Below are 16,403 nucleotides of genomic sequence, written 5' to 3'. Positions count from 1 at the left end.
TAGGCAAACCCAGGCCCGGATGCCGGATGCAGCCCCTTGGGCTTTTTGCTCAGGCCCTCCCGTCTCTCACTATCATATCCTTCCTTCCTTGTTCCCTTCTCTCTTCCCTTCCTCCTTCCTTGCCTCCCTTCTTTCCTTACCTCTCTCTTTCTCTCTCTCTCCCTCCTTACCTTTTGTCTTTCCTTCCTTGTTCTCTTTCCTCCTTTCCTCCCTCCACCTACCCATCCTTCCATCCATCCATCTTTTGTTCCTTTCTTCCTTCTCTTTTTCCTTCCTCCTTTCCTCCTGGGGGATGTTTAGGTGGGAGAAGAAATGGTTATGACAGCACATGAGAACAATGTTTCAAGATTTAAAAGAGTGTTCCATTGAGAAGGAGGGGAAACCTGACCTTCTGCTGCTCTAGAGACCAGGGCACAAGGAAGCAATGGGTTCAAATGGCAAGGAAAGAGATTTGACTGAAAAGATTAGGAAGAACTTCCTGGAGGGTGGCATAGGCTTCCTCAGAGTGTGGTGGAGTCTCCTCCTCTGGAGGATTTTCCGCAGAGGGTGTCTATCGGGAGTGCATTGATTGTGCCTTCTTGCATGGCAGGGGGTTGGACTGGATGGTCCTTGGGGGTCTCATCCAGAGAACAAGGAAAATGAGGGGGGGGCTGAAGTAATCGCCCAGGGGGCTGCATCCGGGCCCTAGGCCTTAGTTTGCCCATACCTGCTATAGGGTACTGTTCCATTATTTGGGCGGAGGTCACTAGGGGGCATGAGAGAGAGGATACTCCACTGTAGGGGTAGAGGGTGACTGAAAGAGTTAAGCCATGTCCCTGTTTTCCTGTTACTCCCCCCACCCATGTTGCCATCGTCGAAACAACCATTGTTTATGATATGGGAAAGGGGGGAGAATAACAAACAAAAATGGGGGAAATGGCTTTCCTGATTCAACTCCCCCTCCCCCAATAAAATGGACTACAGCATTCCCTCACTTATCACGGGTGTTATGTTCCAGGACCACCCATGATAAGTGAAAATCCACGAAGTAGGGACGCTCCGCCACTCCTCTCTCCCCCTCCCCTCTCTTTTCTCACTCAACTGCTGGCCGACAAGGAGGAGGTGGCAACGACAGCAGGAGGAGCAGGTGGCCCTGTGCAGGCCTCAGCACCGAGTGTGGAAGACCAGACCTCAGCCCAGCCTGGCAGTGGCATTAACGGCACCCAAGGAGCCTCTGAGGAAGAGGAGGAGGGGAGGGGGAGCAAGGGGAGGGGGAGCCTTGGGGCTTCGGAAAGGCCCTCTTCGGTGGTGGCCTCCTTCTCCTCGCCGCCTCCGCTGCTCCTCATTCCTTCCTTGGAGGAGTGGGCGCCGCTTGGGCGCTGTTGATGCCACTACCACTGCCAGGCTGGGCTGAGACCTGGTCTTCTGCGCTTGGCGCTGAGGCCCCAGCCCAGCCTGGCAGTGGCATCAACAGCGCCCAAGGGGCCTTCGAGGAAGGAGTGGGGAGCAGCGGAGTCCCAGCCCGGAGACAAGCCTCAGGGTAAGGCCCAGTGCCTGGCTCCCCTCCCCCCCCAGGAGCCACATGAGGGAGGAAAAACCCGAAAAACAGCGACTCCATAGTAAGTGAACCACAAAGAAGCAGGGGAACACTGTATCCTTCTCTGTCTAGGCCTCCTTTTGTAGCCTGCCTGGATTATGGAACAGTACCAATGGTAGAAATTATGCTTATTTTCAAACATCGTGTTCAGAGATGTGCTTGCCCATAGAACTCTGGTTAAAAGGACAGGTGCTAAGTATACAGGTCACTATTGTGTGGGTGTTAGGTCTGCTCAGGACACTGCCCACTGCATTTGGGCATCCTCAAACATACACACACACCAGACTCAAAGAGTATTTCCACAAAGAATATAAGCTGTTCCTCAATGACAGGATACAGGTATCTTGACTATAAATGCTCAAGGTGAGTTACTAGGTGTGGCTGGTGCTTCATGAAGTAGTTCAGCTGAGTAAATGTTTGACGATGTGGCTGTTCAAGCAAACATATTTAAAACATAAACCCGCCTGCTAGTCAGGCAGAAATTCAAATATGGGTTGATATTAACATGTCAACTGTTTCTAAGCACTTCAGGTTTAAGAATACAAACAGCAGCCATGGATTCAATGTGCCCAGACCTGAACAGTCAGTTGTTTCTTCAAGGAGCCAGTGTCACACTCATGTGATTGTTAGGCACTTTCAAACAGACTCCAACTTATGGCTGAATGGGTTTTCAAATCTTAGTTTCCCAGAGTCCTGATCCAGCATTCACACCATTACATGGCCCTGGCTCTTAACAACACAAAGCCGGGACGAGGGTGAGGACAGGACACACGGATGGACCAAATATGCCACACATACCAGACAATTCCTCTACATGCACCAACCTCTATTAATTATGTTCACAAACCCCATAATCTCCCAAAGTTCTTCCATGGTCTGTTTCATCCATTTCAAACAAAAATGCAATTCCAAAGCATTTTTAAAATAATTATTTGGACAGGTGGTGGCCTTTAAAAAGGGTTTACAAGTGATTATGTGGGGTATTGTCGAAGGCTTTCATGGCTGGAATCACTGGGTTGTTGTAGGTTTTTCGGGCTGTATGGCCATGTTCTAGAAGCATTCTCTCCTGACATTTCACCTGCACCTGTGGCAAGCATCCTCAGAAATTGTGAGGATGCTTGCCACAGATCCAGGTGAAACGTCAGGAGAGAATGCTTCTAGAACATGGCCATACAGCCCGAAAAACCTACAACAACCCAATTATGTGGGGTGTTACAACTCACTTGGAAGTCCTACTTCTTGAGTTACATGAGGCTCATCTTGATTGCCCCCCCCCCCCCCATCCTGTTTTACTCAATCTGAACCCATGAGCAGGAGACTGTATCGCGCAGGAAAGACAAGCAAGGCTTCCCCACAACTCTGGCTTATTGTTTTTGGTTAATCTAGCTAATGGCTTCTTGACCTAGTCCCCAAAATTGGCAAAACAACAACTAGCACTATTAGATCAAAGAAGCCTAGAGCTGGAAGAGGCCACAAAGGCCATATAGTCCAACCAGGTATGTTACTAGGTTTAAACTGTTTATTTTTAAAATAGTTTTAATGTTTAATCCTATTTTTTATGTTTTTTAGGTTTAAAATTGTATACTATATTTAGTGTCGTTAGCTGCTTTGAGGCTTTTTTATTTTTTGATAATCTTTAACATCTTTATTGTGTGTAAATTACAAACAAAAAGCAAACACCAAGTAAAAATAGCACAGTAACTAATAGAAACTTTACAATTATAACATCTTAACGAACTCTTGCCCTCCTTCCCCACACCAGAGAACCCACCACCTTTTTAGAAGGATACAGCAGAATAATAATAATAACAACAAGAATAAGAATAATACTGAGGTTTTTTGTGGCCCTCAACATAACGCAACTGAATATGAAACACCCTTTCTTAAGCATTTTAAAATCAAACAAGAATCTTTAAACTACAAAAGCTCTAATGCAAACCCGGGGTCAAAATCACTTCATATATTACTATGGATAACTACATACAGGTTCGTAGCCAGGGGGAAAAAAGAGGGAGGGGGGGGGGGTTTAAACAATGGTTATTGTTTTAGCAAATTACAAAGAGTAGGTCCACAACACAAAATTATTTACATTCTATGACTCATTCTACATTTTATATAGACTTAATTACATCAAATTTTTATTTTAGCTACAAAGTTTCAAGTCTAAAAAACCCTGAAAATGACTCTTAATTGGTTATTTGGTGGTTACAAAATACCACAAAGCCTGTTGGAAACACTTAAAAACTCTGTCAATATACTTTGACAGAAATCAGGCTCCATTGATAAAATTCGGTGAAGACTCAAGACTGCAAGTCCGGTCAGCTTTTCTTGCCCCATTGTGCTTCTCACATATGTTTTCAAATGTTTAAGAGTTGAAAACAACCTTTCATTTCTAGCTGTTGACACTGGCAACGTTGTAGAAATCTGAAGAAGTTTCTTCACATTGGGGAATAACAGTCCATCACAGACAAAATAAGCTTCCAGTGCATTTGATGGTTTTTCTGCAGGTGCAATATTTTCCCATTTTCTACACCATAGGTCAAACTCTTCCATCAATGTGTCAGTAACTTGAAGGCATTCATTGTAAAGTTGTGTGCACTTGTTCAAGTTGGGTTTTAAATGGCCACAATTAATAGGGAGGAACACTTGCAGTTCCTGAACTACTTCAAGAACCTTTCTTGAAGCTGACTACAGAAGTCCAGAAATGGGATGTACACATTTATCCTATAATATCCTATAATATTCGACTGGTGTTGGTGAAGTCGCCTGGATGATGCTTTTACAAGTCTTCCTTCTAACTTCTCCACCCATAGACTCCACCACGGATCTTACTGTATTAAAGACCTCCTGAAATTCTTTCACAGATTCTGTGTGCATCTTCCTAGCTTTTTCTAAGAGACTGTTGACATATTGCAAAGTAAAGTTAATGTTCATATCTACTCTTTGTAATGTTTTGCTAAGCTGAAGGGATGTTGACAGAAGCTTTCTGAGGATGTGTAAGGTTACTACAAAGTCAGCCTTCTGAACAGCTAAAAGAAGGTGTCTGGCTTGGGAAGAAGTCTCAGTGTTGTATACAGGAAACACTTTTAGTTCTTCAAGCGTTCTTACCACCACACTGTTTGATTAACAAAACGTAAAACTGCATCATGTCGCTCAACCCAACGGGTTTCCCAAAGCAGCATCAGGTTGTTTGCTTTTGATGCGGGGAAACAGAATTTTATATTTTTCTTCAACAGTTCCAGTCTGATGGATGATGATCTGAAGAAATTGCACACAGATGATATAGTTCCTTGGCAGTTTCTGACATGTGGAATGCTGCAAGTCTTTGCTAAAGCTAGATTTAGTGAGTGAGCACTGCAGTGGATGTAGACAGCCATTGGGTACTTTTGCAATATAACTGCCTGTGCACCATTAATATGACCACTCATATTAGCAGCTCCATCATAACCCTGTCCACACAAGTATTGTAAGTTCAGCCCAATTGTTTCCAGTGTTTTCAAAATAATGCCTGCAAGTCCTCCACCTGTCATATCATTTATCTTCAAAAAGCCTATAAAGTCTTCTCTTATTCCTGCAACTTCAACATCAACATATCTTAGAGAGAGTGAAAACTGCTTTGAGGTACTTACATAGAAAGTTTCTTCTGCAAAAACAGAAAAACAATGCGATGCATTACATCTTTCAACAATTTTTCTGACAATCTTGTCACCACAAAAGCCTATCAGTTCATTCTGTATTTGAGGACCAGTATACTGGGTACCCAGAGCTGCAGTTTCAAGATAAAATTTCAGGTCATTGTCTCCTGATCTGGCACGAGATCTCAATAAGGCTCTGAAATTACCATCATTGTGCAAAGGTAGTTCATAGGTAAGAGGTTCTGAATCACTGCTCCCTCTTAAAGCCAGTTCCTGTTGGCCACAAAGGACAATGGTTTCCACAATTGGCAGGAGTTTCTTTCTGTTTTCTTCATAAAGTCCAAAGTCTAACAATGGCACAGCTCCTTGTCTTTGCTCCTGTTCCATGGTTTCTTTGGCAGGGCTTGGATTAGATGAACCAGTGACAGACACCTCAGTTTCCTCAGTTTCCACCTGCAATCCAGGCATGTATTTTCTGGGGTCTTCATCAGTACCTGCTGCTGCAATGGTTCTCATCCTGATGCCTTCTTGGTCTTCAATATTTGGCTTTTTCTTTTTTGGCATAAACTCAAAAATGCTCCATTGCTTTGATAGGTGTTTATGCATCTTCGGAGTCAGGAGGATGAAAGGAGGCACAAATGGCAACTAACAGGGCTTTAAGTCTCGGAACAGCAACTCAAGCTAGCAGACAATTGCAAAGTAAGACAGCTGCTTTCATGTCATCTTTTTCCACCCCAGTGGGAGGAGCAAGAAGGTGGGCGTAAGAGCTCTGAAAGGGGGAAGAGCAAGACCAGTGATGTGACTATTTTCAGGGTTTTTTATATTTCAAAAACTATTAAAGATAATTACATGGGGTGAAAAACAAATGAAACTACACAATAAAATCTATAATTGTTTTCAAATTTCATGTCAAAAGTGTTGATTAAACATCTGCAATGTCAAAACGTGGTCGTTTCCACAAATCATCAATTGTTATATACCTAGAAACATGCTAAATTGTATTTCAACTTAAGTTTTTCTTATGGAGTTTAACCAGGGGAGTCAGATTCTGATGTCGGTTTACATGGATTACATTATCTTCACATCAAAAATGTTGATCAAACATTTGCAATGTCAAAACGTTGCCATTTCCACTATGTCGGCTACTGCAGCTACTGCAATGTAAACTGGCAGAAAGGCATGTAATGATAGTGTGAATAAATTTCAAAATTTGGTTGAGATAGTGCTTGCAGTTCTGGAGGAACTCTAATTTTTGCTTCTTGTAAACTTAGCATGCGGATTTGGTTAACCAGTTAAAATTCATGAATCAACCAGCTTTATTTTTTAACCTGAAATATTTTGGGGGTTGGGGTGGGGTTTGAATCCTCCCCCCAGCTACAGGCTTGACTGCATATCATTTTTAATATTTTTAATTCCGAAAAGAAAAAACATAGTTACGCAAGTATAACAATATTTTTTAAGTTATATGATTTACAAACTACACATCTACATTCAACCTAACCTACATTTTTTTTAAAAAAATATTTTTTGTACATCATCCTAGCTCCGTGGGTTTTGTGATCATTAACTTTACATTCCTTTTTTTTTTCTTTTTTGGTGAGTATCCAGGTGAAGCATGTGCTAAGCCAAGTTATTTCTGGCCCATCTGCTCCAGAACAGAAGGGTAACCCCCTTCTTATGCGGCTGTGTCACCCTCAGGAATGGACGGCTACTTGGCTACTGCCCAGAGTGAACAAGGTTGGTGCTAGTTTGCTCCTTACAGTCCCTGCACTGCCAGATTGAAATTCCCACCATTCTTCACCACTGGGCATACTGGCAAGGGCTGCTGGGACTTGTCATCCAACTACTGGACCACACAGTTACCCTCTCTGCTTGGACATGACACACCTGTGAGACTCATCCAGGTGAACCTATGACACTGCAATGCCATATTGAGACCGTGTTGTTTGTTGAAATCAGAGTATGTGAACACTCCACTGCTGCTAAAGGAGAAATGCATAGTCACCAAAGAGTTGAGTGGGATATACAGCAGTTCCCAAGTTACAAACATCCAGCTTATATATCACTCATAGTTAAGAACGGGAGGGACAACAGGTGTGAGACATCTACCCCTAGGATGGGAAATTCACTCCTGGAAGATTAGTTATCATGGGGAAAGAGGTCTCCACTGAAGCTTTATCACCAATCTCTGTTTCCACAAGTCAGTATTTTCAAAATGCAATTCTCACAGGGACAGAAGGTGAGGTGAACTCTTCAGAACAGGGACACAGACAGCAAAACATGACAGTAATGTTAACCCTTCCCTATGCTATCCAAAGCTAAAACATACATATTTTGGTTGGAGTTACGCTTAAAAATGCACCTGTTCTGACTTGCATACAAATCCAATTTAAGAAGACACCCACAGAACCTGTCTTGTTTGTAACTTTGGAACTGCCTGTACAGGCTTTCAAAAAGTAATGGTAAAATGCCTGCATGAAAAAGTTCTTTTTTTTGGGGGGGGGGGGGGGGAACAGAACCTGAAAACAAACCACTAAAAATATGAGGGCAGTGCTGGCTAGTGGTAGAATATCTTTACTTGTTTCAACCATTTCAGTAAGTAACCACTATATTCAAATAATAGAACACCTCAAGATATATTTTACTCTATGGGATAAGAAGCCAGTGGTAGTCTAAAGGCTACTGGGCTATGAACCTCATCCCCTCCAACTACTGGGCAGGAGGAACAGGAATTTGCATTTATATTCCCCACCAGTACTATACATACACGAGTTCCTTTGGGGAGATAGAGAGGGTTATAAATAAAGTATTATTGTTATTATTATCATTCTCCAAAACCCATAATAGGAACACAGCTTATAATGACAGGTTGTTTGAGAAACTCAGTTTCAAAGTAAAGTCCTGCTACGTCAGGTTGCATACAATAGGACCTGAAGCCATTTTTCTTACAAAACTAGCTATGTTTATTTCAGACTACAGAAAGCAAGATTTCCCCTATAGCAGATGGGAAAGCAGATATATTCAACTTAAGTGTTAATCTAACTCTTACTTAAATGTCCAAGGAAATAGGGGGATGAGGATGAGAAACCACAGCAATGGACAGAGGCAGCATTATGTAGTGGTTTCAGTGTTGGAGCAGGACTCTGTGAGACCTTGGGCAAGTAATATTCGCTCATCCTCAGAGGAAATCTGGTCAAGAAAACCCCGCGATATCTTTGCCTTAGGGTTACGATGAGCTGGAAATGACTTCAAGCACAGAATATTGTTTGATGAAAGGCAGAGTGCTACTCCTTTCACGGATTATGTGATGCCAGCTGATCCTTTCCGGATCAAGATCTAACATGAGCCCAATGATGTTCCTAGGAGTAAGAAGCAAGTTGGCAGGGAATTTCCTGATGGGCACATGACTCAGACACAGAGGATACAGCCCTGGTATGACTCCACAAAGTTCCCACTGAAATAAATGCTACAACAGCCTTAAGTCATAGTCATTGAGCAATACAATTGGCAATTTAATATCTGCAAAAAAAATTGCACACAGATCAGAAGGAAGTTAAGTTAAAACTGCATATATCTGTTCTAGCACTAGGATATTAAATTACCAATGGCAGCAAGCATACTAATAGTGTAGCAACTTTTCAGCTATATTAGTATGGAAGAATGTTCGCTTTCACTTTCCTTTTCAGTGAAGATCAGCCTTCTTTCTTGGTTGTCCTCCAGCCAGCAAATGCTGGGCATGCTGGCTCCTTTGCCGCAGCAAATGGCTATGCATGGGCAGTGACATAACACAAAAATGGATACAAGATGTGGGAGTATTTTGTACATGATATTATTAGCATCAGGGGCAGCATCACAGTCAAACGTTGGGTTGGAAATACTCCAGACAGCTTATTTAGCACCTACACAGCAAACAGGTTATTCTGACAGCAAGTTGTGCTGGTCTAATACACTGATATGGCAAAGTGGGTGTCTAACTCACCACCCTAAGTCTGTTTTGGGTTAATATGCACAAAGTCCTGAACATTGTGGTTTGCAGATTAACGCCTATCTGTAAGCACCTTTTTTTGCCTCTTAAATTGAATTGTATTAAGGAATGCATTCCATTTATTTCAAACATGCAAATCACCGGACACAGTGATTAAGAACAGAACAGCAGAGTTGTTTAAGAAACAATCATCCCTGTTGTTCCTCAGAATTACTGTTGCTCTCTTAGAACTCCACAAGGCTGTCATTATGGCATTATCAACACCACAGGAAGAGACTGTAATAAAGGGGAAAGTATAAAATAAAACAGGACATGTTATTAATTTTTGGAAACACAAAAGCATTAATTTTTATTTCACATAAATAAACAAGGCTCCCATAAGTCACAGAGACCTCAGAGCTTGTTTTCAGATGGGGGTTAACAATTGTGAATACATGATTCTTTATTCGGCCGACTTCCAGGGAGAGAAGCTACTTTCCTGAACCATTACCACTGCAACATCCTCAAATGTGAAGACTGCTACAAGCATAAAGTGTTCTCCATGTGCTCAGGGTAAGCTATTCCCAAGTTTATGTGCACAAAATACACTGCAGCCAGCCTTTATTATTCCCAAGAAGGATCAATGTCAACAATTGTTTTAACATGTATCAGTGCTTGATCATTTAGTACACTTCTGACTGATCATTCCTGAGGAGGCTCCTACATAACAGTCTTGGTGGTTCAATTTTGCCAAATCATTTCAGGAGCGGCTCAGTCCCTTCTTGTCTAGTCTACATGGGGAAATGTTCTGTTCCAAAACTAAAGTCAAGCCTAAGAATAAAAACAATTTAAATAACATCATTATTGAATTCAGGACTCCATAGTCTGGACAAGCAAATCCTATTCACTAAATATATTCAGAATCCTACTGAGATCTGTCATCCAACTGTAAGGAAATTTGGTTTGGCAACTAATCTCAGAAATCAATCAATTACATATTTGTAGAAATAAGAATGAAGGGCTTTCAAGCAAAAAAGCATTCTTGGTTTTTCAGATGATAGGTCTATCATGTTATGTATTAAAGAAGACACATTCCTCCAAGTCAAAGAGGAAAAGGGGAAATGCCTCTTCTAGGATGGTCCTAAAATAGACTTTAAACCAAAGTACCCCCCCCCCCTTTGAAAAGTCAATGTCACACAAGAACTGCTGCAGCCTGGCTTGCAATTTTGTGCAATCTGTTATGGCACAATATACAGCGAAGTCATCTTTTTATCAGTCTGAGGAACCGGGAAATAGAAACTGAAGAGGCTTATTATATGAAACAGCCTTCACTGCAAGTCAAAGTTCACCACTCTTGAATGGTTCCCTCAGAGAAAAAATGCCCCCAGTTCTCTTATCCTAGAAAGGAGAGTACACCACAAAAAATCAAGCCCCTTGAGAGATAAATCTGCCCACTATGTTCTGGCTGGGGGAATGAAATGTGCTCTCAGTATAGGCCTGCTGTTCGGTGAAAGTAAGCCCCACTGAATGGAGGGGATTTATCTTCAGTGAAGGCTTATACCATTTGTGAGTCACACAAGGGTTTCGGGACCCACATAAGACTAAGTCGCCCTCCCTGTAAGTCGCCCATTACCCCCACGTTCAATAAAAGCAACTGCTTCAATCCTTTTGAAGGATCACCTCTATCTGAATTCAGTGTCTGCTTCCTCAGAGCAACTAGCATCTCACTTTTGAGGCAAAAGTGGGATAGAGACTCAATACAGAAAAGCAACGCTTTCTAAAAAGATATACAAAGGGCCTTAATACGAGGAAGACTGAATGTATTCAGGAATGAAGAGGCACAGCACCTTCTGACTGCCAGGAAGGGCCACTCCCCAAGAGTCTCTTTTTGTGGCACAGGGCCTCTCTCATCCGGAAGTCCCAAATGCTCCAAAATAGTTCAGAGGGTCCACCTACACCAGTGGTTCCCAACCTGTGGTCCTTCAACTCCCAGAAGTCATAGTCAGTTTGGCCAATTGGAAGGAATTCTAGGAACGGAAGGCCAAATAGCTTGGGAACCACTGATCTACATGTCCAATGAGTGCCGTTTGACCCCACTTGAACTGCGTTGGCTCAACTCCTATGGGGTTCTGGGAGTTGTAGTTTGCCCTCTTAGTAGAAATGCCTAAATACATTGTAAAATCACAATTTTAGGAAGCCATTGCATCGAGCCATGGCTGTTAAAGTGGTGTCCACGCTTGACAGTGTAGATGCACCTTGTTTGGTGTAAACTGTTGTCAGGTCTTCTTTGACCTTGGGTGCATCCATACTGTCAAACGAATGCCATTTTGATGCCACTTGAACCCCTATCTACAATGCTATGGGATGCTGGGAACTGTAGTATGGTGAGGTGCCAGCTTTCTTGGGCAGAGGTGAAAGATCTTGTTAAAACTACAACTCCTGGGATTCCATACCATTGAACCATGGCTGTTGAAGTGGTGTCAAACCACGTCAATTCTACAGGGTAAGTGTGCCCTGTAGAGTGACCCTTTTGCTTCCTAAATGATTGATGAACCCAAGTATTACTTCAGGCCCCAAAATTCCCTTCAAGCAAGGTGTCTATGCAGCATCGGCGCGTTTCGTGGCTGAGAGTGTGACCCCGCTGCTTCCTGGTGGCTCAATGGGCCCAAAGGTTGTTTCAGGCACCAAAATATCTACAAGATTGGATCTAAAACTCCCTTCAAGCTAAATATCTATGAAGCGTAAAAAGATTTCGAATTTAACCTTGGCCCCCCATCTCCTAAGGATATTGGAATGTAGATGCAAAAGGTATGGGAATAAGGCAGGCTTCGGGTCCAGTCCAGAGGATTCGGGGAAAGCGGGATTCGACTTGGATGGGAAGCCTTTTCCTCGGCGCCTTGGCCGAAGGGAGGGAGAGGTGGCCTTTCAGGACCTCCCCCCCCCCCCCCCCCCCCCCGCCTGCCTGCCTGCCTGCCTTTGCTTAGTCACTCCGGACTGAGGAGAGTAAGGAGAGGCCATCCCTTCCTCTTCCCCAACTTGGTAAGGCTGCGTTAGGAAAGCCCGCCGCGGAGGCCCAGTCACTCCTCCTCCTCCCCCCCCCCCGCAAGGCGCCGGCGAAGCGGAAGCGGCGACGGTCTGAGCCGAAAATGAGCTCGAAAAGGCAAGAGAGAAGAGACGCCTAGTGTGGAAGGCGGCCCTCTATGCATTTCCCGCGCTCCCCCGCCACCCCCTCGCCTCCCGCCTGCCTCTCGGGCCCTGCTCCGCCACGGCGCCTGGATGTCTTACCTTCATCAGCCTCCTGCTGGCCGCCATCTTGGATCTGCTGCCGCTGCCCCACAATGCATCGCAGCAGCGGCTGCTGCGGACCAGGCGGTCCCAGGCCCCGCGCGCGCGCGCCTGCTTCCTGGAGGCCGGCCGCGACCAATAGGCGGCAGGGAGGGAGCTGGGACGTACCAAGTGCCAGCCTCGGGGGAGGAGCTGGCATCTCGTGGACGGGGAATTACACATCCCAGCATTTTGAGATCGGCAGGAGCCGGAAACGAGTGACGTGGCTTTTCATTACATTCCGAGAGGTCCCACTCAGTGCGAAGGGGCCGTGGCTGTAAGGGGGAGCAGCGCCTTCCGGAAAGAGCCCCCCCCTCTTTTCCGACTTGGGCTCGACCGCCGCCTGCCGCCTCCTGGCCGCCGCCTCGCCTCTTCAGCCGTGCGAGGGAGGCCAGGCGGGGCTCGGAAGGACGCGCCCTCACCCCACCTCGCGCGGGCTCTCTCCGCACAGCCCTCTCAGCCAGAATCTCAAGGCGGAAACAGCCCACCATATCTGCTTTGAACTGGGTGGTCCGAATCCACACTGCCATCGATTCCAGTTCAACGCAGACAATGTGGGATTTTATTCAGCTGTGTGGAAGGGGCCGAAGTGTACATCCCGGGCATTTTTCTTTGTGCTCTTCCTTTTGCAGATACCTTCTCCCTCTCTCTTTTCTTCCTTTCCCTTCTTTTTCGTCCTTCCTTCACTCCCTCCTTTCTGGCTCTTTCCTTCCGCCCTCCCTTTCCCCTCACACACCTCCTCCCCCTCTCTCTCCCTTTCCTTCCCCTTCTTTTTCTTCTCTGTAGTCATCCCTTTTTTTCCTATTTGGCTTTTTCTTTCTTTCCTTTCCCTCATCCCCCCTTCCTTTCCTTCTACCTTGATTTCCCTCATACACTTTCCCACTTGTGCTTGCTTGCTTTCCCTTACCTCCTTTCTCTTCCCGTCTTTTTCTTTCTTCCCTCCCTCCTTCCTTCATTCTTTCTCTTCTTTTTCTTTCTTTCTTCCTTCCTTCCCCCCTTTTCTTCAGTTTCCTTCTCTCCTTCCCTTCATTCTTTCCCTTTTTCTTCCTTCCCTCCCTTCACTTTTTCCTTCTTTTCTTTTTCTTCCCTCCTTCCCTTCTTTTCCTCTTTTTCCCTTCTTTTCCCTCCTTTTTCTTTCCCTCCTTCTCTCCCTTCATACCTTCACCCCCCCCTTTCCTTTGTCTTCTATATCTCCTTTCCTTCCTTCTCCCACCCCTCCTTTTCCTACTTTTTCTCTTCCATTCTTCCCCTCATGCACATGTCACTGTGCAGCAGCCAATCTGCTTTGATCCCTTTCTTCCCCAGTGACATCACAGGGGGACACTTCACCTAGCTGTAGCCAATCCGCTTAGTTTCTTTGCTTCCCCTCTGCTCTGGGTGTCTTTTTAGCTCAAACCCATCCATTATTTTAATTTGGATTGTGAAGCATCTGTGTGCAAAGTTTGGTCCCAATATATTAAGCAACACAGGAGCACATGAGGTACAAACATACAAACCAACATAGTGTGTTCACATCTATATACATTAAATACTGTATATTCCAAATCAAGGAGAACAAAAAGGACAGGGGGGGGGGGTCCTTAAGTGATGATTGGCCTCTTAAAGCGACTTCCACCTAAGACCAACTCTACATGTTTGGTTCTCGAGAACAAATGTGAACTTCCCCTTTAAGATGATTTCTAGTACAAGTTGAACACCCCTTGCTCAGAATGACAAAATGATTTGAAAATATTGTGTATAACCTGCAAAGGGGTCTATTTCTTGACTTGGGTCCCATTTTCCAAGCGATCGCATGACATCCGTATGTGATAATACAGCACAGAGCCATGGCAGTTCAAGTGGCGTCAAACTGCATTAATTCAACAGTGTAGATGCACCTTCCTCTTTTGGAGCAGACCTAGTACTTCCAATGCAAAGCAAACATGAAGCTTGACCTATCTATCAGATGTCTGCCCTCTGCTGGATGCCTTTTAATTCATTTAGGTTCCAACCTACACAACAAATTAAAATACATGAATTAAAATACATAGGGCTATGATATCTGGCCTAAATAGCCTAGAAACATCAGACTCTGTGTCTTGCTTTGAGGAAGTTTTCCTTTGGTTTCCATCTACACACTGCTTTGAGTCTCATTAAAAGCAATGGTTTTTAAAAAAATGAAAATTATGAGAAATACGTCTGTGAGAATGAAAGAGAATTGTTACAAAACAATTTGGAGATGGTACATGATTCCAGTAATACATTATTATTAATATAATAGCAATACATTTTATTAATTATGATCAATATTACGAATAATATATAATTACTATTATTAACAAATTGTCATTATTAATATTAATAAAACACTGGTGTTTGTGCAGTTCAGCACCACTTTAGCTGCCCTGGCTCAATACTATGGAATCCTGGGACTTGTAGTTTAGTGAGGCAGCAGCACGATTTGACAGAAGGCTAAAATACCTTGTCAAACTACAACTCCCAGGATCCCATTCTTTTGACACTGTAGATGCACCCAGACATGAATCTATTTGGAGGTATTCAGATTTCAGAGCAGTCTTGGCTAAGGCCCCATCGACACTGCCATATAATGCAGCTGGAAACGGTATTCTATGGTCAGTGTAGGGTCACATAGTGCAGTTCAATGCAGTTAAAGTGCAGTATATGGATCCACACTGACTGTATCATGTAGTGTAGACCCAGACGCTGTCCCAGGATGATCAACCCTGTAGCAATAGCTGTGGGGCACAACCTTTCTTAAAGGCAACAAGAAAGCAGTTCATGCCTTTATACTCATAACTTCTTCACAACAGAGTTAGAGAAGCCGCCTCAGAATGTACTTTGAGGGTATGGCATTATATAAATGCAATTTCATTAATTACTATATTTGTTTACCACTGGCAGAACAGCTGCGGTCAGATTTCTGTGCTCGCCCACACAAGAGGGGCTGGAACGAAGCCGGATTCACCAAGGGAACGACAGATCGGAAGATACAAGGGGGTGGGGGTAATTCAAAACCAGGTCCAGCAGCCCCCGCCTCTTTCATAAGTGGCAAGAGACCACTTTAAGTTGTCTGGGCTTTTTTTGAGGTTCCTTTTACTGGTTGCTGCTTCCAAGGGGATATTGAATCCCCTCCTGGACCCGTGGACAGTTCTGAAGCAATAACCTGGAAAAAGGGACCCCAGTCCTGGAGATCAGTACTCTTTGGGGTGCCATAAAGAGGGGCTCTGTCCTGGGCCCCGGGTTGTTCAATATCTGTATCAATAGCTTGGATAACGGTATAGATGGCATGCCAATCCAGTCTGCAGATGACCCCAAATTGGAGGGGGAGAGAATACTCCAGAAGACAGGATCAGAATTCAAAATGATCTTCACAGATTAGAGAGCTGAATGGCCAAAACTAACACAATGAAGGTCAACAGGGAGAAATGTACGGTACTAACATGAAATGAAATGCACAGATATAGGATGGGTGACACCTGGCTTGAAAACACTCCAGGTCAAAGGGATCTAGGAGTCTTAAGGGACCACAGTTGAACCTGAGTCAGGAGTGTAATGCAGTAGTGAAAAAGACCACTGCATTATGGGCTGCATTATAGAATCATAGCGTTGGAAGAGACCCCAGGGGCCATCCAGTCCAAACCCCCTCTGCCATTCAGGAAAAGCACATTCAAAACCTTCTTGAAAGATGGCCATCTGGCCTCTGCTTAAAAGCCTCCAAAGAAGGAGCTTCCACTGGACTCCAAGGCAGAGAGTTTTACTGGTGAACTGCTCTTCTTACAGCCAGGAAGTTCTTCCTAATGTTCAAGTGGAATCTTTCCTGTCATTTGTACTCATGGCTCCATTGAGTCCTAGTCTCCAGGGCAGCAGAAAGCAAGCCTGCTCCCTCGTCCTCGCCATATAGGTA

At 44.2% G+C, this 16,403-nt stretch overlaps 1 protein-coding gene across 1 annotated transcript in view; it reads right to left on the bottom strand.

Annotated features, from left to right (window-relative positions):
- The window catches only part of UBE2L3 (ubiquitin conjugating enzyme E2 L3), a 28,245-nt gene extending 15,548 nt beyond the window's left edge, over positions 1-12,697 (bottom strand). Inside the window, exon 1 of the mRNA XM_060785919.2 lies at positions 12,461-12,697. Within this exon, the coding sequence (XP_060641902.1) occupies positions 12,461-12,682 (222 nt within the window). The 5' untranslated portion in view covers positions 12,683-12,697. The remainder of the gene's footprint in view (positions 1-12,460) is intronic.
- Positions 12,698-16,403: the final 3,706 nt, after the last annotated feature.

The sequence above is a fragment of the Anolis sagrei genome, chromosome X (assembly GCF_037176765.1).
Source record: "Anolis sagrei isolate rAnoSag1 chromosome X, rAnoSag1.mat, whole genome shotgun sequence".
Lineage (NCBI taxonomy): Eukaryota > Metazoa > Chordata > Lepidosauria > Squamata > Dactyloidae > Anolis > Anolis sagrei.
Note: the sequence above shows the minus strand (reverse complement) of the source record. Positions and strands in the feature narration are given on the sequence as shown.